Genomic DNA, 24,653 nt, shown 5'->3' on the forward strand with positions numbered 1-24,653 from the left:
AAACAGAGGCTTCCCTTCAGTTCCTGCTTTGTATAAGAAAGGTGAGCGATATCCGCTCTCCTCTTTTGAGTTGTTTAGTACTGCTTTTTTGTTTGCGTTGCAGGGTGACTTTCATTCTAAAAATTATGCGGCGTTTGCTTGACTATTGTGGGGCAGTGAATATAGAAGACCCGTAGACGTGATTTCTATAATCATGGTTTACTGCACGAATTGGATGAATGCAACCTCAGGAACTACAACCCTGGTTTACAAATGACCAGTACTGGGACTACATGACAATTGCATACTAAGATGCAACGAAAAAAAAGACCAGAATGACCATATATCAGGAGTCGTTCTTCTTATTTGGATGTCTTTATACAGAATTTTTTTACATTGATTGCATCCATATGGTACATAAAATGCCAATTATGGGCTACAGTGAATGTTCTTTATAATGGTAAGATAACTTGAATTATAAATTATAAATCACCAGGACCTGACAGATTACATCTCAGAGTTCTGAAGGAGCTGGCAGATGTTATCTCAGAACCATGGCACCACATCCTTCATAAATCCTGGAGCACCAGGGAAGTACCTGAGGATTGGAAAAGGGCTGATGTTCCCATCTTCAAGAAAAGGGAAAAAACGGACCTAGGAAACTACAGACCAATCAGTTTAACATCAATACCTGGGAAGATCCTAGAAAAGATAATCAAAAAACAGAAATGCAAACAACTAGAAGCAAACAAAGTTATAACTAGTAGCCAGCACGGGTTTGTTAAAAACAGATCATGCCAAACCAATCTTATTTCATTCTTTGATAAAGTAACTAAACTAGTAGACCAGCTAAATGCTGTGGATGTAGTATACTTAGGTTTCAGTAAGGCATTTGATAAAGTAGATCACAACCTACTCCTTGGTAAGCTAGAAAAAGGTGGCATAGACAACATCGCCACCAGATGGATCTGTAGCTAGCTGGCAAACCGTACTCAATGAGTAGTCCTCAACGGCACTACATCCACATGGAGAGAAGTAAGCAGTGGGGTACCACAAGGTTCCATCTTAGGCCCAGTATTCAATATCTTCATCAATGACTTAGATGAGGGAATTGAAGGGAAACTCATCAAATTTGCAGATGACACCAAACTGGCAGGAGTAGCCAACACCCCAGAAGACAAACTCAGGATCCAAAAAGATCTTGACAAACTTGAACAATGGACCCTATCCAACAAAATGAGTTTCGATGTGGAGAAAAGTAAAGTTTTACATTTAGGCAGGAAAAATCAAAGGTACAAGTACAGATTGGGCAAGATCTGGCTTAAAAACAGTAACTGTGAGAGGGACCTTGGAGTCCTAGTGGACGATCACTTGACTATGAGTCAGCAGTGTGCAGCAGCAGCCAAAAAAGCTAATACAATCCTGGGTTATATAAACAGGCAAAGAATCAAGATCACGTGAAGTATTAGTACCGCTTTATAAAACCCTAGTAAGACCACATCTGGAATACTGCAGCCAGTTTTGGTTATCATATCACAAAAAAGATTTTGAGAGTTTGGAAAAAATTCAGAGACTAAAATATATGAAGACCGGCTGCAGGACTTGGGTTTGGCTACTCTAAAGAAAAGAAGAAATAGGGGAGACATGATAGCAGTATTCCAGTATTTGAGGGGTTGCCACCAAGAAGAGGGGGCCACATTATTCACCAAAGCACCAGAGGGCAGGATGAGAAACAATGGTTGGAAACTGATCAGAGAGAGAAGCAACCTGGAATTAAGGAGAAACTTCCTGACAGTGAGGACAATTAATCAGTGGAACCGCTTACCTCCAGAAATCATGGGTGTTCCATCAGTGGAGATTTTTAAGAAGCTAGACAGTCACTTGTCTGATATGGTATATGTCCTCCTGCTTGAGCAGGGGGTTGGACTAGAAGACCTCCAAAGTCCCTTCCAGCTCTATTATATAATTATAACACATCAATACATAGTTTATGTGTTATAAGTATATCCTGCTTTTCCACACAGCACCATGCAAAAATCAGGAGCAAAAAATCACTTACAGAACACTCCTGTAATTTTTCCCCGCATAAAATATCTGAGATGAGACCTAAAGTCATTTAGCATTCATGGCTAACAATAGATTTGAACATGGGTTCCCCCTCCTCCCAGTGCTAGTCCAACACAATTAGGTACAATGATTTAACAACTTTTCTTGTGTGCTTCTGAGACAGATTTCACACTGACAAAACTGTCATTCCAATCACACCCAGATTTGCACTGAATATGAAAGTGTGAAAGATGGTTTATTTAAGAGAATAATAACAAGAAGCAGATTATTTCAGTCCAAAAGGGCAGTGGTTATTACTTAAAATTCTAGAAAATGAAAACATAATATTTACTGTTCGGTGCTCTGAACAGTTTAAGTAGTAAAAACATTTAATCTGTATGAATGATCAAAAACAACATATTCCACATGTCTCATAATAAATTATATTCCTTTTAATTATCCATAAAATGCTCTGCTTTGTACTATACATTTTCTCTTTGTTGGTAAGTATAATAATTTTATCTTATTTGGCATACTTTAATTGGCATCAAAGAAAAATGTACAGAAAAAAAATGAAGCAGATATTTTTGCATGGCAGAGAAAGGATGTTATACACATACCATAGCTATTAATGGTTACCTAGGGTGATAGTTTACCAGATTAATCCAATTCAGCCTTGGACCATAAACTGATCACATTGGTTGTGCACAACATATTAACTATATTTATTTGATGGGTTAATCTATAGTAGACTTAACTGTGGTTTCTTCAACCAGTATTCTTTATTGCATAATGCTTTGAACCACATACAGACTGAATTTGCACAGGCTCGGCTAACATTTGCTAACCTTCGTATGATTACATATGATTATGGTTCAATATGTCCTGTAAAGATAATATGTCAACAGTGCTGTCTTGTAAAAATAAAACACTAGCTATCCCTGTTTTTTATGGATTTGTTCATACTTTGGATTCTTGGACTGAGTAGGATGGGAAAGCGTCTGATATTTCTCTTCCTTTAATAATTTTTGATAGAAATGACCCAGTTGTCTAATGACAATAGTTGAGAAACAGAGGATGGATCTAGAATTCTTGCCTTTGGCATGCTTTTGTAACTATTCATGATCATAACCTTTGTTTTAGTAGCTTAAAAAAAAAGACAGATCTACATCTTATCTAGATCTGACTCATTACAGGAATGTAAAAAGCCATTTACAAGGGCATATTAGTCTAACATTTCTCATTCAGTAAATTTTACTGGCTTATGGATGTCTTTACACAACTTACACAACAAAGCACAACATCTAAACTAAAACCAAACACTCACAACGCAAGTTTATAGGGGACACGGGCAGCATATAAATTTAATAAATTATTGTATGACCAGGACATTTTTAAGCCCTAATTGATTAGTTTGTTTTAACTTTCTACATGAACACAGCCATTAGTTAACCACCAAGGTTTATGGTTAATAATTAAATGTTTTTGATGCTTGACTCTCACTGACTCTGGAAGGTTCATAAATTGTTAGAAAATTTAAAAACAAGGAAACGATGCAAAAAACGCAAAAGCAATATAAAAGTAACAAAGATGGCAGACAAACGGGGACAAACACAGCTCGAAAAGTATGATTAAGGGGGCTCTGCTGGAATTTACCACTTTCATTTAACATACTAGGTAAAATAGCTACGGATGGATTAAACTTTTTACTAAGTTTTTCTTAAGTAACAGACATATCCTTAATTTTGAATGAGAAAAATTAATCTTAAGTTTGATTTATCGAAAGCATATAGAGAATGGCAGAAAAAATAAAACATTATTATACAGTTTCCATGGCTCATTTAGTTCCAAACTAAATCGACCCAAGTGCAAAGCCTTCCGGTATGCGCTTAGTTTATTATGGTTCAGGGTGTCACGCGATCCCTGGACAATGAACCGAGTTATCTACGGATAACCGTGCTGCGAGAACAGACACACCACCGAGCAATAACAACACCAGAGTTGTGCCAACTGGAGAGCGGCCGAGAGAACAAAGCGTGAAAGCTATAGTCGCAGACCGAGCTGAGCATAACTTAACGCCAACAGAACGATACACGCTCACGCATGCGTAAGAGAACTGGCGAATTCGAGCGAGCGTTCCGTAAGAGCCTTTGATAGGCGGTGCGCGTGCGGCTGTTTTGTATGGCTTACCAAGTGAGCGCGCGTGCGCTCCACCCTTGGCACGGGCAGGGCCAGGTGGGCGTGTTTCTTTCCCCCTAACCCCCCTCCCCTTCGCGTGAATAGCCCCGCCCCTCTCCGGCCCTCGGCCGGTCCGGGCAGCCATTTTGGGCAGAGCTTTGTTATGATTCGGTCTGAGGAACTGAAGCTACGGAGAGAGTGAGGGGGCGAGTTGGGGCCTGGTTCTGTGAGCACGGCCTTGCGTGGAAAAAAGAGAAGAGGAGCTGGACTTAAGGAGGGAGTTGAGCGGCTGCCAGCGTCGGGGGAGAAACTGAGGTAGGAAGGCAGCGGGGAGACTCCAGAGTAGGCAAGGGGGCGGGAGTGTAAATAAGTGCTGCTTCGAGAGCAGGAATTGGGAGAGAGGCAGGAAGGAAGGTGGCCGAAGGCCTGCTATGTTGATCTGGTTGGCGAGAGAGTGGGTGGGTGGGTGGGGGGAGTTGCTGGGAGGACGGGCTGCGGAAGCGCTTGGGACGAGCGGTGCTGGAAACGGGTTTGGGCAGGAGATGGCGATAGGAAGGGAGGTAGTTTCCAGACCCTGTTTTCCGTCAGGAATGGAGGCGGAGGAAGAGGAGGCTGGTGGGTTAGGGAAACCGGAGAACGGGGGTGGGGGGTGCGAGAGAGAGCTTCGATTGGGCTGGAGAGGATTGATAGGAAGCCGCGGTAGGCCTCGAAGTGCAAACTTGAGGGGGGGGCGGGGGGGCAGGGCGGCTGGCGTGTGATTTGAAGAGTCGAAGGCGAGAGAGAGAAAAGGGGGTAAATGCATGTGTGGAGGCAGGCAGGCAGGCAGGCAGGCGTGAGGGTTTGGGTTGGAAGTGCCGCCAAAGGAAAGGAGGAAACGGCAGCAACTTCGCGGTGTCGTCGAAAAGAGGTCGAAAGCGGAATACGCTGCTCGGAGTAGGAGAAGTGTGATAGTTTGGAAGAGTCCTTGGGTGCCGAGGGTGAAGCTGGCTTGCGAGGAAACCTTTCTGTTTCGCGCGATGAAGCAAAACAGGAAACGTTTAGAAGGTTTAGCTATGTTTTGTTACCTGTGAAGCAGTTTTTACTATTTTCGAAGCCCCGCTTATTAAGGAAGCAATGCCAGTGGCGTGGGTTTGCTGTCTGCCTTTTAACTAGTAATATTTGCCTTTTCTGCAAAAGCATAGTTTTTTTTTTTAAGATATGTGAATTTATTTTGGGGGCAAGAAAGAATGGACTTGTGCTAAAACTAAATCAGGATTTTCTGAATGAATCTGCTTGCCTGTTATGCACAGCACTGAACCAGAAGCTAACCACATTGGCTAGATTCACAGGACACACTGAGAACCAGAAAGTAGCCAATCACATGTTAACCAATATATTGCGCTACTCCAGCCACTATTGCTAAAGTTTAGATAAGATTTTTAGTTAGGTAATGCTGGAGTCTTTGGTTACAAATTACCTCTGTCAACTTGGAAGCAGCATACTGTATTTGGGGAAATGTGAAATAAATTTTCCATAGGAATTGGATTTATGCTTTTTTTTTTATTTTACTGAATAAATAATCACGGATGGGTTCTCACAACATACCAAGTTAGAAGCAAACTGCATTTCCGATCAATATTTTTGGAATACTAGTTATTGAGTAAGGTTTCAAGAATTTTGTTAACTCTTTAAAGAGTTTCTTTTTGAAAAAAAATTCTTGATAAACCACAAACTGGAACAGAATTTAAACCATTGGACTAAATATTATTCATTTCAGACTAGAATTGAGATTCTGAACTGTTTCCTTCATGTAAATTGCTGCAACCAGAATTGTTTTGGGCTACTATGAAGGCAAGCTATACTCAACATTTTTAATACACAATATTCTGATAGTTCAGTGTCAAACAATTTATTTACATTGGTGTCACACATGTGATTTAAATCTAGGGAATGCTATACACAAGATGCTTGAGAAGAAAATTATTGTTATTATTTTAATATTAGATGTAACACACAATAGATATATGGGATTATATTATTACTTTATAAATTGAGATTAACTTTGTTAGAAAATTTTTTCAGACTGAATTGGTCACTAACTTAAAACTATTCACTTTTCCTACTCATAAGGGATATTAATTAAAATATTGTATGATCCTGCTAAGAAAAATGGAAAGCCTGCTAAAATTATATTTGGACATTTAATCTCTAAATTGCTTAGTGAGTTACCCTAACTAATTGTATCCGTAAAGTATGTATATGCATATTACATATTATTTGGCCAGGATTAAGGTAATAAAATACCTGTTCATAGTTTGGATGTGGCAAATCAACCCTTGTTTCTATTAAAGGCTTTACTTTTAATGATATCCCTGTATGTTATGTAATAACTTGCTTGTGGGTGGAGCTGTATTCCCACTATATTTGAACTGCTGAGTTAAAAATCTGGTCTAGAAGTGCTTTGTAGATCATATGATATTTGTGGGACCAATCTAAATGACTAGACTACAATATCACACAATATTGAAGCAGGAAGAACCATATTTTATCATATAAACCTATGCAGATAAGAATCCACTAAAACAAAATTTAAAAATAATTGTGAATTGTATCATTTCTATTCATTAAGCCATAGAGATTACATAGCTTTCCAGCATTTTGTCTGATGAATCCATTATGATTAAAGAATAATAGGAATTAATGTAATAGTAGACATATTTAGCCATAGAAAACAGAAGTTAGTGACAACTGAAGATATTCTTGTTTAAAAACCATGTAATTGCTGTTATGATCTATTCTTATTAAAGACCCCAACACTTATACTATATATACTCTTGTGGAGAACAAAACTGGATATCCCTTTACTTCGAATTTTTCTTTTAAAGTAAAGCATTAAACTTCTGAAGTAAATTAAGTAATGTATGTTTCTCCAGTGTAGTTATTTTCTTACCTCTTCAAGCAAAAAGTAATAGTTTACACAATTAAGTATTTTTTATAATTTAACAACATATGAACATGAACTGCTGCTTTTCCTGTTTACTACACATAGATGTAAAATATTAATATCAGCATAATCCAAAAAGGAAGCTAAAGAAAATTGTGCTTTGAATTCCGTGATACCTATTAAGCATGTAATACAACAGTGAAGCTTCTGTTCAATTTGATTAAATTCATGCTTCCTATTTTTTTTTGCATATGCTTCATACTATTTCTCACAATTATGTAGTAGCCTGCTTTCCTCTTCACAAACTATAAATTAAGCTGTATATTTTTGTAATTAAGGAGTCAGAGTTAGATACATTAGGGGTCCCCAACCCCCCCCCCCCGGTCTGTGGACCAGTACCTGGCCGCAGCATGTTAGCAATCCATCTGCACAAATAAGCAAAGCCCCATCCACGGGATGCAGGCAGCACGCAAAACCACATACCCTCCCATCTGAGGAAAAACCCATGGAACTGGTCCCTGGTGTCCAAAAAGTTGGGGACCTCTGAGATACATTTACATTTGGATTCTCATAGTGGAGTTCAAATGTTAAAATTTTATTTTAAAGGGACAGAAATGTGACCTATAAATGTCAAATGCTACCATTGATGTTCATGTGCTGGATGCTGCATGAACATATAGCTCTTTTTTAACAATTATAATTTTTATCATTTATAATTGTTAGATATAATTTAGTTGAGTTTTTAATTATTTTCCCAAGAAGAATAATTTAAATTTAAATCTGAACTGATTTTTTTAGACTAATATGGCTCAAGATTGCTTACATTAAACATTCAATAGAAACAATCAGAATGTATAAAAATTAAATTATGCTGTGGTGAAGTACCTAAAACACTTCAGCCCATGGCCTGTTTGAAAATTAAGATTTTCTTTGCCTTCCTAAAATGTAGAGATGAGGGAAAAATGGATCTCTGGGCAAATATTCCAGAGGGCCAGAGCTGCAACAGGGAAGGCATGGTATCTAATAAGATGGCATTGTTCAGCAGAAGAGACCCAGAGTATGCCCATTCTGGCTGATCTAACAGGATGGCAAAGACAATTGAGGAAAACAGTTGTGTTGATATTCCAGATTTGTAGACTGTTTGTGAAATATTAATTGTCAAAAGCATTTTCTCTGGATAGTTTAAATAGGGCCTGGAGCCAATAACTTATTTTGATGTGACAGTACTTAGATATATATTAGGTAGTAAAACCAAATATAGATATACTGCTACAGTAGTAAAAATGAAATATATTTTGAGATCCAGCTAATACTTTAAAAAGGCATATCTTGCCATGGATAATTTCTACTCTGGGTATTCTACATGTTCCTAAAAGGTATTGTTCAGCAATTTAATGCACTATTTCAGAGTTTTAATGAGAGAAATTCTTTGCCTTGATTTTCTTTAAGTTTCTTTCAGGAAACTTCTATCTTCAGTGAAGTTTTAAATTTTCTTGAGTTAATTAATGGGATTATTTTGCCTCCTGAATACTTCCCTCATGGGCCATCCTGGAATTGGCATATTTGATGCTTGTTGTAAATTAGACATGTTCAACTGCTTGAAAAATACAGACTTCCTTCTTCTTCCAGTTTGCAAAAGAAACATTGTACACAATAGCACATCAAATTTGGTTTCACTTTATGTATATGCTGAAAAATAATATGGGGGAATCCAAACTTCAAGATTGTAAGACAGTTCTTTTGTTGGAAGATCTAGTGTTCATTGTATATTTTAACCTATTGATAAGAATATATTATTTCTTATCTAAGGAATTGGAATATAAGTACTGAGAAAAGTGGCGGTATGTTTAGATAAAATCGATTTTAATGTCAAGACATCAAGTGCTGTTAATGTTTCAGAATAATTGTCTAATGCTAGAGGATTTAACAGTTGATTTATGGAATAAGATTGTAATAACTATGAACAGTTTTAGAATGTATAATTATATGTTCAGAAGTATGGGCATAGAATTAGGAATGGTCCAATACAAGGTCAGTGGAAGACCCCATTACCATGTAAATGTCAGATGCTTATATATATAAAATTACAATTAAATAAATACTATTTTGTATGTATTGGACATTTATGTGTCTTTTAAAGAACCCCACCTTAATAAAGTGTCATGAATTGTCTGAAGAATTATTAGTATTATAAATGAAGAGTGGCATTATTTTAGTTAAAACACTTTCTATCATCTAGATGTAAACATAAGTGCTTCAGAATCCCCTACTGCACAGTATTAGATAACTTGTTTTTTTTTCTTTTTGAAAGAATTTTATTCTTTAGATACTCTGCAAATATATAATAGCAAGACTGAGGATTGTAAAATAATGTTTTCAGAATACATTATAGGAATCACTGGAGAAAGTTTGGCTGGATGGCTATATGAGGATGCAGGAAAGCAACAAAGTAAACTCTGGTGCCTTCACCATGCAATAGGTGTGATCATTCTATGTAACCTAGTTAGGTATATGAGTGCCCAATAATTGTTTCAGATAATTCAAAGAGAAACAAATAGAGTATTGTAGAAATAATAGCACACTTTTTTTTTAAACCAGTGTTGACTCCTGGGGACTGCCGGGACTGGCCCTTGCAGTTTTTTTGGCAGGATTTTAGAAATGTTTTGCCATTGCCTGCTTCCTAGGGCTGAAAGAGAATGACTGGCCTAAAGTCACCCAGGTGGTTTTGTGCCTAAGGTGGGACTAAAACTCATGATCTCCGATTTCTAGTCTGGTGTCCTAATCAATACACCAAACTGGCTCTCTAGAAGTAGCACTGGAGCAAGCCAATTTAAACTTATCTACCCCAACACAGTGTTTTGCCGTGCGCTCTGTTGTTGTGGTGTGATATCTTGTTGGCCACCTGACCAAGAAACTGAGATGAACACTGCCCCCTGAAGTTTTTAGCAGGGTAAAACTTGCAGGGACACTCTTAGTCTTACTTTACTCCAACACAGGAGTCCAGATTAAAGTTTCTACGATGTACCATTGTTTCCGATTTCAGTACAATCACCAAAGAGGAGTATTTAAACTTCTATTGATAATACTGTAGATTCCATTCTTGAAATGGCTCTTACATATGGAAAAAGCTTTCTGTACTTGAATCAGAACCTTTGTTCCTGTAAATTAAACCTACTGTTCGGTAGCTTGGAGCCTTTTGTAATATGATAACAGGTTGTATATTTTGTCCTTTCATATATGTGTAGAATGCTGTCATAACTCTCAGTTTTCTTATAAGGCAAACATTTCCCATTTCTTTGCTGTTGCTTTAGGGCAGGGGTGTCAAACTGCCGGCCCACAGGCTGGTTTCATCATGTGGCCACGCCCACCCCAGCACCGGCAATGCGAAAAAAGTCACGATACGTCGCGACACGTCACGTGATGCGGCGAGTTTGACACCCGTGTTTTAGGGGATCAATTTCTTGGCCCTTGATCATCTCCATTACCTTTCTCTGAACTTGCTCCAGTCTGCCTGAATTCGTTTTAAAGTGCGATAAACAGAATGAAATATAAAATTTGAAATGGGAGTCTGATCAATATAAGATTAGATTGAATTGTTACTTATACTGTATTCTTCTGTTTATTGAACCATTACGGCAGTCTTTTTTATTTAAGATATTTTTAAAAGTTGTTTGTGTGAAAGTTCCTCATATTCCAAACAGAGTAGATAACTTTTTCTTATACACTTTGAATTCCTCTAATAGGTTACTCTTATAAAAGTGCTATAGTATTCAAAATTTCAAAAGGAAAAGCACTCTACAACTTGATACTGCTTTGCAGATTTCACTTAGTATATTTGTATGTACAAGCTAAAAAGCAAGTAGAATTTTGTGTAAAATGCTTGGAATTCTGAGCTTAGGATTTTGTTTGAAATATTAGAGTTGAATAGAGTTCATTGATTTTTCACACAGAACTTGATTTTTGATAGCTTTAACCTGTATTGATTTCACTGTTATAATTTAGAAGCAATACATTTTTATGGGGATCATTTTGTAAACTATTGTTAAACCAGAAATGTTTGCTGGTGTGCAACTTTAGAGATCTTCTAATGGATACATTTACCTTTGCCTATCCCTGTTTTAGATAACTGAAGTTGTAGTTTAATTAATCATAATTTTCCCCCTCTGGCTGGCTGTTAAGGAAATTTGACAAAATAGAATTACTAAGTATAAAACTGAAAAGTGTACGTCTAAAATTTTATATACATTTCAGTGTATTCTTATGAATACTAATTTATTGTAATATATGAAGCTGCTTTGGAAGGTTTGCATTACTTTCAGATGATAGTACATTATATTAAAAGCAAAGCTAAATACATTGCTAAAATTAGTTCTGAGGGGTTTATTACCGTGTTTTTGCTGTGCAATAATCTTAGAGTTGCTTATTTTTCATCTTTCTCAATGTCAAGGAGGGTTGCAATCTGCAGGTACAGAACAGTGGATAGATGGAATGTCCTCCAAAGCAGTAAGTGCTGCAAGTGTTACACAAGATTAGGGACATCTGAGGAAGTTCCTGGGGAGAAATGCATGTAGTAGACCATGGATTTTTTATCTTCTAATATAATCTTTTTTTAGCTTTAGACATTGAGTTGAACAGCCATCTTCAGCAAAATTATAAAAGTCATATTTTAGATTAATATATTGTAAGTTGTGTTACAATTCAGATTTAATTTACTTTTTATAAGAAATATATTTCCTCTATTTTCTTGGATCTAAGATAGCTATCAGATAGATAAACACATAATCTGACAAATAATATGATGAAATGCAATAATACTGTGAAATAGAATCTCAGTCTGAGTTTTGGCAAAGACCTGTTTAAAGATCAAAGCCTGCAATAGATTTCATACTTTATCAGAATGGCATAGGCCACACCAGGGCATTGTTTTTAGAATTTTTGCACCATAATGAGAAACCTATCTTCTTCCTGGGCACCTGTTGAATCACATTTATCTGTTTTTAAAGTAGAAAACAGGATAAAAATATTTTAAATATGTATATTTTATAGAGTGATCCAAGGCAGGGTCTCTAATGTTGAATTCAAAATAAGAGAAAAATACAAATACCTTTATTATTAACTTAAACAATTTCCTGAGGTATGCTGTATGTCCAGATGCAGATTAATCATGGTGTTAGTAAGTGGGAAGCTTCATTAATTAGGTATGTTTTGATAATAAGGATAATTTTATTGGTGACTGGAAACCTCTTATGGACTTTTTCCATAAAAATAAAAGAAAAACAGACTTTGTGAGTTATGATGTTGATGATTAGATAAGATAGATTGTAGAAAGAAGAGTCATGATATAACTTTAGAGGGAGAGCTTAAGATGTAATTGTACTCCTATTGCTGTGAAGAATATTGGAAGCCACTTCTTTATGTTATAATAATAATAATAATAATAGTAGTAGTAGTAATAGTAATAGTAATAATACAGTTGGAAGGGACCTTGGAGATCATCAAGTGCAACCTCCTGCTCAGGCAAGTAACCCTATACCATTTCAGACAAATGGCTGTCCAGTTTCTTCTTAAAAACTTCCAGTATTGGAGCATTCACCACTTCTGGAAGCAGGTTGTTCCACTGGTTTTCTTTTTCTTCTTTTTCTATTTTCATTTCTAATTACATTTCTAGCTTTTTATTTTTTTCCTTTATATTAGTTTTCTTTATATCTTGCTTTTTCCTTCTAGTTTTGTTTCTAACTGCACTTCTAGCTTTATGTGTTTCTTACTCATTTTTTATGCTCTGATTTAGTTTGTTGTAATTCTTTTACTCTTCCCAAATCCTTTCATAAAAATTAGATTAAAAAAGAAAATGAGCCTTTACCTAAGATTTAGATACAGGTAGTCCTCAACTTACAACCTCAATCGAGGCCAAAATTTCTGGTTTTAACTTTTTAAGCAAGACAGTTGTTAAGTGAATTTTGCCCTATTTACAACCTTTCTTGCAACAGTTAATTGAATTACCGCAGTTGTTAAGTTAGTAACATGGTTGTTAAGTGAATCTGGCTTCCCCACAGACTTTGCTTGTCAGAAAGTTGCAAACAGTGATCATGAGACCCTTGGACACTCACAAATATGAATCAGTTGCCAAGCTTCTAAATTTTTATCATATGCCCATGGGGATGTTGCAACAGTGTGAAAAACAGCCATAAGTCCCTTTTTCAATGCCATTATAACTTTGAATGGTCACTATATGAACTGTTGTAAGTCAAGGACTACATGTACTACCAGTATGTACTTCATTGCTGAATAGAAAGGTTTTGCCTATAGAAAATTTCATGGTTCTAATTTTGCTGCTTTAAAAGTGCTTTGAAGAAGAAAAAATATCTTGTCAAGAAAAGTGGGCAGATCCGATGGAAGTTATAGTGCTATATAATAATTCAAAATCTGCAGACAGCTCCCTTACATTTATTGCAGGAATGAGATATTCTTGAAAATAGCTGTATGTTTTTGATTGAAAAAGTATTCTGTTCTTTAGAATCACAGGTTGTGGTGGAATGAATATCAGTCAATATCAAGAGTAGAAATCAGTCACCAAAATTGGCAAATGTGATCCACTTCTGATCCAACAGCCAAAAATCATATTTGAAAAGGGATTGGTAAAACATGGTAAAGAGGAAAGCAGAGATTATGAAATCTGTTTAGGAAGTTTAGGGTTCTTGTTCCAGAGGACAAAGTGGGTTGTTAAAAGTGTTGTCTAACACTTTCCGTATGTGTTTTTGTGTTCCTGTTGGTTGAGTTTCTCCTGCTTTTCCCATGTTCAGCACTTTTCTCTGCATTGGTTCTTGACAAGACTGTTGCTTCCAACCTCCCAGTCTAGTATTCCTGCCCCTCTCAGCAAATGCCTTCTCTAGCCACTGGGATAGATATTGCTTAACTAATAGAAGTTGACGTTTCAGATCAAAAGTAGTGAAATATATGCAGGTGGTAAAAACAGGATTCTGTTCAGCTGCAATGGGTAAGGGACGTTTTATGGCTTCCACATTTATGCTTTTCATACATATCAGATTCCTGTATTCCTCAGAATTCAAGATTAGTAATTACCCAAAGTTTCTGGATGGTAAATCACAATTTTCTTCTTCTTTTTATTTGGGAATAATTTTAGTATCCATGACAGCTTTTATAGTTTAAGATTTTTAGAACAAATGTATATACCATATTGCATATTTGCATTCCTTTATATTGTATCTGAGCATAATAATAAAATCAAAACAGATAAGTAATATAAGTTTGCTTGATGGGGAATGGCTAATGTTTGCTCCTAAGAAATGTAAACATAGACTGACAAACACTTCATTAAAATTCAGTAAGAAAGGCTGCATTCCAGGCTGTTAACTTGGGATCAAGTGCTTGGTTTTTGTTTAGTGCTGTTCTATGTCCTATTCTGTTTGACCATTCCCGGTTCCATCCTCTATAGGCAAGTTCTTTCTGCTTCAAAAAGGTATGTAGTTTGAACCACATTTATTATATTGTAAATTGTGATGTATGCATAACTTGAAATCTGCGTTATGGTAAATTGCTGGTATCACTCCTCAACAACTGTGTGAGGACTCTCCATTAATTTACAAAATGAGAATGGCACACTGGTATTGACCATAAATACTACACTTGTTGGTTTATATTGTTTCATGAGAAATAGGGGTCCTAAATAATGTGTCTTTGATAATCCTTTTGGCCACTTTTATGATTACTGATAGGTTGTATTATTTTTCCTCTCTTTACAGAATATTTCGTGAATTCTACTCATTTTGATGGAAGACGACCATTGCCCGAATGTGAATTCTTCATTAAAATACAGCCATTTTGTCCTATTTTTAAAAGCATCAATTCAAATACGGTAGAAGGATAGCTTGCTAGTTTGGCCCTTTACTTTTAGCTTTAATTGAACGCATAACTAGGAACAGTAGGAAGATATAATAATTGAATCTTGTATCTTCAAGTTGCTTTTAGTTCCTTACCAAGGAAACTTAAGTGACATTATGTGAAAAGCCTTTCAAAATACTTTTTTAAAAAGCTAATTTTTAGCAACCATTAAAAATGAATCCTGCATTTTAGCACTGAATAAGAACAAAGGTTTGCTGCACCAGAATTTGCAAGACTCCTCAGCATCCTTTCCCCCTGTCCCTTTGTTTCAAATTCATTTGTTGCAGAAGATGAACAAAGTGAATTTGTGAAATTCACCATTAATTACGGTGCTTTTCTGAATGCTGTACAAATTTGACAACTACTTTTGTAATGTAATAGCTGAATTACACAGCATTGTGACAACAGGGAACAGTTTAATGAGGTGAATGTAGTTATAGCTTTCCAAAAATGCACACTGCATTTTAGGGGTTTTTTTTCTCATGTGAGTTCAGAGAGCATTTAAGATGAGCAGCTAGAGGGGTAAGGGGTGCAGTCAGCACGAAGTGCGGCTTCTCGTGCTTCCTTTGGGACTCACCATTGCCACACAGCTGGCATAGGTGCATCCTGGCGAAGAAAGGAACCTGGAAATCAAAGTATTAAAGTGAGAGTGGACTACAAAGGCCAAATTGGGTAAGTCACTGTAGGACTCTGTTTAATGCATTTGTGTAATGTATATGAAGAAAAGTTTTTAAGTTATACATTATAAGTAATTAAATTAGAGAGCTATTTCTAGATAAGTAGACATCAAAATAATTTGAAAAGAAACCCTGCTAGTGAAATATTATTTTGGAGAGGAATATTACACTAATTCTTCCTCAGTTTTATTTAGTTCCAATAATGATGATGGTAGAACTTGGCCTCTGATGATTTTGACTGAAGTGGCTTAAGGGAGTTAAACTAAACAAGAATAATATAGCTACAGTAACTCAACCTGATACTGAGTCAAATTAAATTTCCATTAGTTCCTAGAAAGATGATAAGATGTTTTCCAGACTCTTGGAAGCATGCTCTGAAGAATCTGCTTGTTTCCATTGCTTTTAGTAGGGCTGACAGTGTATGTGGTGGTTATTTTGTCTTAGATCCTGGCCATGAGGTTTGATGCCTCACTTTATTGAAGAGAGACACTGGACCTAAATGGCGCAGCATGACTTTGTTCCTGCCTGGCTTAACTTCTCTACGCCACAGTCTGCCAAGGTAATTATTAAATCTTAGATCAATTGCTCAGAAAAGGTTATGGTTAAATTGTCATTTTGATTGTGAAATGCATAAATAGCATTTATTTTCACATTTCTGAACTTCCATCTCCCTATTATGCTGAATAGTTACAAATTTGAAGGAAATCGGTCTTAAAATTTTTCTTAAATAAATATTTTTGTGGTTTAGATATAGCATCTAAAGATTTGTGTCTGTGCAGAGCATTATTTCAGAACATTCTAATGCTGAATTTTTTTTTGTAGGGACCCTATTTTATTTTAGGATCTAAGATATAGGGTGTGAATTTAGTTTGAAGAATGTAAGATCCTGAATATAGGAAGAAGTTGATTTTTGAAAACAAAATGTCATTTCTTTGCCCTTTCCTTTTTCTTTTCAACTTTTTTTTCTAGCTCTGCTATATATAAACCAATAGTGTGTATTCTGGGAAAAATGTCCCTTTACATATTCCTTACTCAGGTTAAGCTCCTGGAAGAAAGGGCTATAACTTACCTCATGTAGGTTAAACCAGTGATAGAGCTTTCTCTGAAGAACAGTGGCTGATGACAGTACATCTAATTAGATCTACCCAGGAATTTTAGGGAAAATGCAATAAGTGTTGGGGGGGATTAGTTCTCAAGCCATCATATTATGTATGTCCTACTATAGTCCTAATGTCAGCTGTCAGTTTCATAATAAGCATTCCTAGTGATAACTCGGAACACTTCATTTAATCTCATAAAACTTTCCTTACTACAATCAGCCTTTTCTCAAACTAATGTATTCTCAAATATGATTCCCTTTACAATGTATAATCAGATTTTCTCTTATACCATTTATTAACTTTATAGAGAATCCCACTACATGTAATATACCATTATGTAAGCTAATCTGATCCAAGATAAACCCCTGCATGAGGATTACGCCGTGGCCCACAGCGATGCCGCCCCAGTGCGAGGGTTGCGCCGCCATCCCCACGCAAGGGTCGTGCCGTGGCCCACCTGCCACCGCCCTCACAAGGTTCATGGCAATGCTGCCACCTGCATGGGGCGTGCCACCGCCCACCTGCTGCTTGCAGTGCTGCTGCCCTGCATAATGTTTGTGGCAACGACGACGCCCACGCAGTACTAGCGCCGCTGCCACTGCCTGCACAACACTCGCATCAACAGTGGAACGAGAGGGGGTGAGCACATTCACATGCATGTGCACTGCCCAACTACTCACACAGCCCAGCGGCCAAGAGGCTGTAGCCAGGTAATTGCCCGCGGCCCATAGGTTGGGGACCTCTGATATAGACAGTCATGTTTTAAGTATAAGATATGTAGAAAGAACATAACAGAACATATATTTTCTATGTCATTGTTATAACTTAAATAATTGAAATTAAGAACAGGGACCTATAAAGATTTAAAAGATTCATGAAGGGATTTTAAATACAGCTTATATATATACACACACACACAACACACACACTGTATATAAAGTATCGGAGTCATAGCTTCTTTAATTATATTTTATTGAATAAATCACATTTAACCAAAACCAAACAAGCCAAGCTATAAAACAAAATGCAAACAATGTGATTGTTTATAGATATTAAATGTTGAAAAGAAAAATATGAAAAAATTAATAAAAGTTGATAATTAGCACATTAACTCAACAAGAAATATGGAAAATGCTTCATGCATGGAACATCTAGAGTTTGATGTTCTAATCTGGCAGAGATTGAAATGGAGCTACTTGATTTAGACTGAAATATTGGTTGTGGAACAGGGCATTAGATGTTCAAAAGAGAGAAGATGTAGGGAATATATGAAGTACTGTATATAGGCTACTGAGTTATGTCACTGGGATATGTGATGTGACAGATGGAATGTGTTGCAGAGATAGGCCAGAAGCATGTTGATGGGATGTGCCACATTGGGCAGGAGTAGCAGCAGTTTCACCAAACTCATCTGATTCCTGGATATATATTTTTTTTACTTGAGCATATATGCAGTTACCACAATTTATTGATTTGTAACTGTTTTATTTAGTGACATGGATTTTAGACCTTTCATTCATAATTAAAACTGTCTCTTCATTTTCATACATATATTCAGCTCTACACAAAATCAGATTACTATCATATATATTGCATTCATGTAATATATATAAATGAGTACTGTATACCTTGGGTTACAATGGCAATGGGGACTGGAGTTGCTGTGGCTAAGTGATGGGATTATACATAGTACAGGTAGTCTTTGACTTACAACAGTTTATTTAGTGATTGTTCAAAGTTACAATGGCATTGAAAAAAGTGACTTATGACCGTTTTTCACATTTATGACTGGTAGTGTCCCTGAGGTCACGTAATCAAAATTTGGACACCTGGCAACTGGTTCATATGTATGACGGTTGCAATGTCCTGGGCTTATGTGATCACCTTTTGTAGCCTTTTGACAAGCAAAGTCAATGGGGAAGCCAGATTCACTCACAACTGTGCCACTAACTTAACAACTGCAGTGATTTTGCAGATTCACTTAACAACTGGAGCAAGAAAATTCATAAATGGGCAAAATGTCTCACTTAACTGAAATTTTGAGTTCCTGGTCATAAGTCGAGGACTACCTGTAGTAATGTCACATGACCAGATTCTTAAGGGATGGCAATTCAAGCCATTGCAGTTGCTATTTTAAGTGAGAACCTCACATGACAGCAACTTACAACTTCCAGTCAGCTTCTCCTTTAAGTTTGCTTGGGGAAAGCTGACAGGGGACCTCAGAAAGTGTGATCACATGACTGTGAGACTGTTGCAGTGGCCATAACTCCAAGAACTGGTCATAGGTCTCCTTCATTCAAGCGCCAACATAAATTTCAATGGTTGCTGAATAAGTGATCATAACTGATGACCATCTATAGTTACTGACTTTCCCAGCTCATAATTTTGGCCAATTGGAGCTTTCAGATAATACATTTTGGTAAGATAAAGTATAGACTATATTACTGTTGTTATTTGTCTCCATGCCATATGTAGCATTCACTGTTAATGTTAAAGAGAGTCTCTGAACATTTTGGTTACAAGTGCAACCAAAGCCCAGATATACCCTAACAGTGTACTGTTCTATGCAATCTGATATCTTTAATCTAGGCTGCAAATTGACATAGTAGTAATTGTTATTATGTCAACAAAAATATGAAATCACAGCTGCGAGTTCTTCCCAAGAGCTTAGAATGCTGTATTGCATTAGCATAATGTGCAAGTCCAAGCAAGTGAAAATATTGTCAATGTGCATATTTTCTAAATGCCATCCAAAATATTTTGATATGGCACCAAGTGTGTCAATAACAAGTGGTAACCACCATAGGCAGTTTATGCCATAATCTTTCCAGATTCCACATCCAGATTCAGTCACAGTTTTGTTCCATACAGTAACCTTGTGAACTCTCAAGCTTCCTCCTTCCGCTATATATTCAAGATGGACAGTGATTAATATTTTTATGTACTTATATGTAAGGGCATAGCATGTTTATCTGTGTGTTGTGTATGTGTACACTTTTGAGAGCAAGCAACAGAATTTCATTTTTAATGTGTGTCAGTGTGTCCACAGTAAAAAATGACAATAAAGTTTATCTTATCTTATTTTATCTTATCTTCAGTTTTGATTTTCAGATCTTGACACTTTGTGATCTCCAATTCTTTGTCTTCTATTCTACTATATCCTAATATTGCCACATCAATTATCCACATTTTCTTTGTTTCAGCCTGTTAAATCTGTTGTATTACGGGCAAAGATTTTATCAGTTTGTATTTGAAAAATCCCACAATATTTTCACCTCATTTTTGACTATTTTTTTGAATTATGTTCACACTAATTTTTCATAACTGGCATATGATAATTTTTATAGATGTTCAGTTTTACCACCTGTTGCTGTTATTTGTTGCTTTCTGGTTTCCAAAGCTTCTTTAATTGTCTGGTGCTAAGCGAATATTTTTTAATTAGGCTTGATCTGATTGTTATGTTCTTCAAATTGGGCTCTTTTGTGTTTTTTTTTAATTACTTGCATCTGATCTTAATAGAATATTCTTTATTGGCCAAGTATGATTGGATACACAAAGAATTTATCTCCAGTGCATAAGCTCTCAGTATACATACAAGCAACAAAGTCATAAATCATAAATCATAAAATACAATCAACAAAGTGATATCATAAGATACCAATAGGAGTAGGTAATAGGAAAGATAAGAAGGATAATAGTAATACAGTCCTACTACATGGTTAGATATCCTTAGGCATAAGACAGTGCTGTGGGAATTGGGTGTTTAGCGGAGTGATGGCATGCAATGCTCTATAGTGGTGTCTTGAAGGGAGAAATTGAAACAGTTGTGTCCAGGATGTGAGGGGTCTGTAGATATTTTCTCAGCTCTCTTTCTAGCTTGTGCAGCATACAGGTCCTCAATGGAAGGCATACTGATTGCAACTTTTTTCTGTAGTCCTCCATTGAAGTCTATACCTTCCTGTTTAGTTGCTGTACCAAACCAAACAGTTGTAGAAGTACAAATGACAAACTCAGTAATTCCTCTGTAAACTTTTATCAGCAGCTCTTTGGGTAGCCTGAGCTTTCTGAATTGGTGCAGGAAGAACATCCTTTGTTGTGTTCTAATGTTAGGTGTCCATTTCAAGTCTTGGGAGATTATAGAACCCAGAAACTTGAAGGTCTCTAGTGTTGATATTATGTTGCATAATATTGTAAGAAGTGGTAGGATAGGAGGGCTCCTTCTAAAATCTACTATCATCTCTACAGTTTTAAGTGTGTTCAGTTCTAGATTGTTCCAAGATAAAGAAATACAATTTCTTTATTTTGGCCTCCTGTTCGATCTTCTGCTTTGGGTTTGAATATGATTTTGCTTTTGCTTTTCTAATTTCTAAATCCAGTTCTTCTGTCATGAATCGTACTGTACTGTAGGCAAGCTGATTGGTTTGTTTGATGGATGTTATTTTAATCTGTGTAAGCACCTTATTCACTTCCTTCCTTATAGGTGCCAGAACCTTTTTGGCCACTACTTTCAATGCTGACAATGTTTGTCTGCTGGAAAGTTTGCATATGCCATAATCTTCTCTTAATTCTTCTTGTTGGTGGGTCAGTTTCAGTATTAGCCTGTGCTGGTTCTGTTGTTATTTATTCTAAGTTATCGTTTGTGTAATATTGTAATTCAATATCAGTTATTTCCTTTATATTTCCAATTGTTATTGTGACCTTCTTCTATTATTCTACTATTGTTTGGGGTTGTTGTTTTTTTGATAATCATTGTTCAGTGGTAATTAAATATGGATAAATTATTTTCCATTGTTCAAACATTTGTTTCCAGTAGTCCTGATTTGTTGGTTCCAATTTATTATATTAAACTTGTATACTGCCATGGGTGGCTCACGATGAAAGAATAGTAACGTTGTAGTAACATCAATAAAAGATAAACGTGTTTCCCCAAAAGTAAGACCTACCCCCAAAATAAGCTCTAGCTTGATTTTTGGGGGTGGGCCTAATATAAGCCCTACTCCAAAATCTTAGTTTTGGGGCGAGACGCATGCCTAAAAATCTAGTTAGGGTGGGTGTCATGTGTCTGAGTAACGAAACACTTAAAAGGACTTTCAGGCATGTTTTCTCCTAAAAGCATTTATTAAGGTTACAATACGTCAGCACAGCATGGTGGAACGCTTAGGTCTGCTTCTCTTCCGTTATGCATAACATTCCAAACATTTTCCACTCCCTTATTGTAGGGTCATGGTTCACATCTTCCAATCAACTTGGAAGATGTGATTTACTTCCGGTTTCTTTCTCCCGGGCTATCCTTATGCTCCTCCCTCTTTCCATGTTGCTGGTTTAACTATATATATACCAGACAGTTCTGCACATTGTCAAAGCAAGAATATACAGTATTTGCAGTGTTGACAGTGGGAGGATGGAGCTTACCATTGAAGCCAGGCCTCCCATGGATCGACACTTGCCTTGCTGGCCCACTTCTTCTGTGGCCGAAGGAGCAGCTTCATTCTGCAGCTGAGAATGGAGCTCCAGCCTGCATTTTGCAGTCAGAGGGCTTTCCGGAAGGCCTATGCAGCCGAGAACCAAGCTATGGATTGAATCTGAACAATAGAGTGGGGGCCCTTTATTCTAGAGCAGGGGTGTCAAACTGCCAGTCCACGGGCCGGATGCAAACCGCGCCTACCCCATTGCCGGCAATGGCAAAAAAAGTTGCGATACGTCATGACACGTCATGTGACGTTGTGAGTTTGACACCCCTGTTCTAGAGAGTAGGCGCTGCTACAGAGAAGGCTTGCTTCTGGGGGCTTGTTAGGTGACTTTATTCAATTGCAAGATTGAAGTGGTCTGTCCAGCAGATACTATAGGAGTGATATGCAGTGTATCAACATACTCAGGATATTTTGGTAAAACCACACATTTAGTTTAAAATGGAAACTTAATAGAAAAATGTGACATTATATTCTGACCTTTAGAATAGAATATTTTTCAAAATAGTAAAATCTGTTTCCTCACATGAGATCTTGGCCAAATTTCTTATTTCTTTAATTTTAATTAAAAAATGCGTTGATGCCTGCTGCCTCTTAAAGAGTGTAAGCTGTTGTTGGAAAGTTGCTCATATTCCACCAGTGGTATCTAAGCAAGTTGATTAATAAAGTGGTACATTGTTGGAACAAGAAACAAATTGGTTTCTGCTCTATTTTATAACAAAGTAGACACATTTAACAGTAGGTTGGTTTAATCTCGGGATATCATTTGAATAATGCATTTGTATGAAATAACCCCATGTTTGGGTTTTTTTAATATAGTAATTTGTTCTGGGGGATATATTTTTATATAGGTCGTAAATTGAGACTTATCAATTTAGTGTGCTGTAGTAACAAATATCTTATTAATTTTTTATATTTAGCATATTTTGGAACTATCTATCTCCTCGCAGAGTAACTTTTGCTGTATTGTTAAAGGTTTCAAATGAATTCTGAGAAATATTTTAAAGATTGCAAAAGTATATTGTTACGCCTGATACATAAAATTATCCTATGTGTCTTAGCATGTGTGACTTTGATTACTTTTAAATTTGCTGTTGACGTGCTTTTGAAAGTTCATGTATATGTGACTGTATATACTATTAATACTATCACAGCAGTCTTTACATGTTTCCCTTTTATTCATAGGCTCCTGGAGCTACTTTTGAAAAGCATGGAGAACATCTTCCTCGGGGAGAAGGCCGCTTTGGTGTAAGCCGGAGACGCCACAACTCTTCCGATGGTTTCTTTAATAATGGCCCCCTCAGAACTGCTGGAGGTATATAACTCATTGTTGGATAAGTAAATAGCACGAGAGAGAAAAATAGACTTGAACTTCAACTGGTGTCCCCTCCCCTCCTTGCTGCCATTTTGTGGTTTCCCACCCTCCAGTTTTGAACTCCAGTAGTTTGATATTCTAATAAGTATCAATGATTTCTCTCAATTGAATATCAGTTTATTAGTCAGGAGATGCTCCTGTAATGAGATTATATTGTTGTATCTAATCTTTTGCAGAAGCTCTTATATATTGTGGTATTTTTTCAAACAACAACTACCTTTGTTTATGTAACTACTTCATTTTATCCAGACTGCTGGCATCAGCCTTCCCTGCACCGCCATGATTCTGTGGATTCTGGTGTTTCTAAAGGAACTCATGTTGGGCTAGCTGGCAGTCAGCCAGGTTGGCATGGTTCTTCACGTGGCCATGATGGCATGAGTCAGAGAGGAGGAGGAACTGGATCTCATCGCCATTGGAATGGCAATTTCCACTCCCGAAAGAATTCAGCTTTTCAGGAAAAGCCAACTGCTGAAGCTAGGGAGGAGAAAGAAGAGAAGGAGAAATTGCAGTTTGAGGAGGAAGATTTTGTAAGTATACTCTGAATGAAATTTCAAACTATCTTCTCATCAGCCCTGGAATATTTCTAGCTACAACAAATATTATGTAAGAAGACTGTCATTTCTATAATAAGATTTCTCTTAGCTTTCTTTTATACTGTCTGTGTATGCCTGTTGTCTGCTCTACAAAGTTCCCAGCTATTCTAGAATGGAATAAGGAAGGAGATAATAAATTCATTCTGCACCTAAATGTCTTTTGACTTTCATAACATGTATTAGGGGACTGGAAGCTAAAACATTATAAGGAACGGTTGCTGGAATTGGGTATGTCTAGTTTAATGAAGAGAAGGACGAGGGGGGACATGATAGCAGTGTTCCAATATCTCAGGGGCCGCCACAGAGAAGAGGGAGTCAAGCTATTCTCCAAAGCAGCTAAAGGCAGGACAAGAAGCAACGGATGGAAACTAACCAAAGAGAGAAGCAACCTAGAACTAAGGAGAAATTTCCTGAC

General features: G+C 36.8%; 1 protein-coding gene across 1 annotated transcript in view; it reads left to right on the forward strand.

Moving 5' to 3' along the window:
• Positions 1–4,455: 4,455 nt before the first annotated feature.
• GPBP1L1 (GC-rich promoter binding protein 1 like 1) overlaps positions 4,456–24,653 on the forward strand; it is a 28,555-nt gene continuing 8,357 nt past the window's right edge. Inside the window, exons 1-5 of the mRNA XM_015811307.1 lie at positions 4,456–4,518; positions 14,887–15,697; positions 16,147–16,261; positions 23,456–23,585; positions 23,895–24,172. Coding sequence (XP_015666793.1) covers positions 16,202–16,261; positions 23,456–23,585; positions 23,895–24,172 — 468 coding nt within the window. The 5' untranslated portion in view covers positions 4,456–4,518; positions 14,887–15,697; positions 16,147–16,201. The remainder of the gene's footprint in view (positions 4,519–14,886; positions 15,698–16,146; positions 16,262–23,455; positions 23,586–23,894; positions 24,173–24,653) is intronic.

This window comes from Protobothrops mucrosquamatus, unplaced genomic scaffold, assembly GCF_001527695.2.
Source record: "Protobothrops mucrosquamatus isolate PMUCROS unplaced genomic scaffold, P.Mucros_1.0 scaffold39, whole genome shotgun sequence".
In the NCBI taxonomy this organism is placed as follows: Eukaryota; Metazoa; Chordata; class Lepidosauria; order Squamata; family Viperidae; genus Protobothrops; species Protobothrops mucrosquamatus.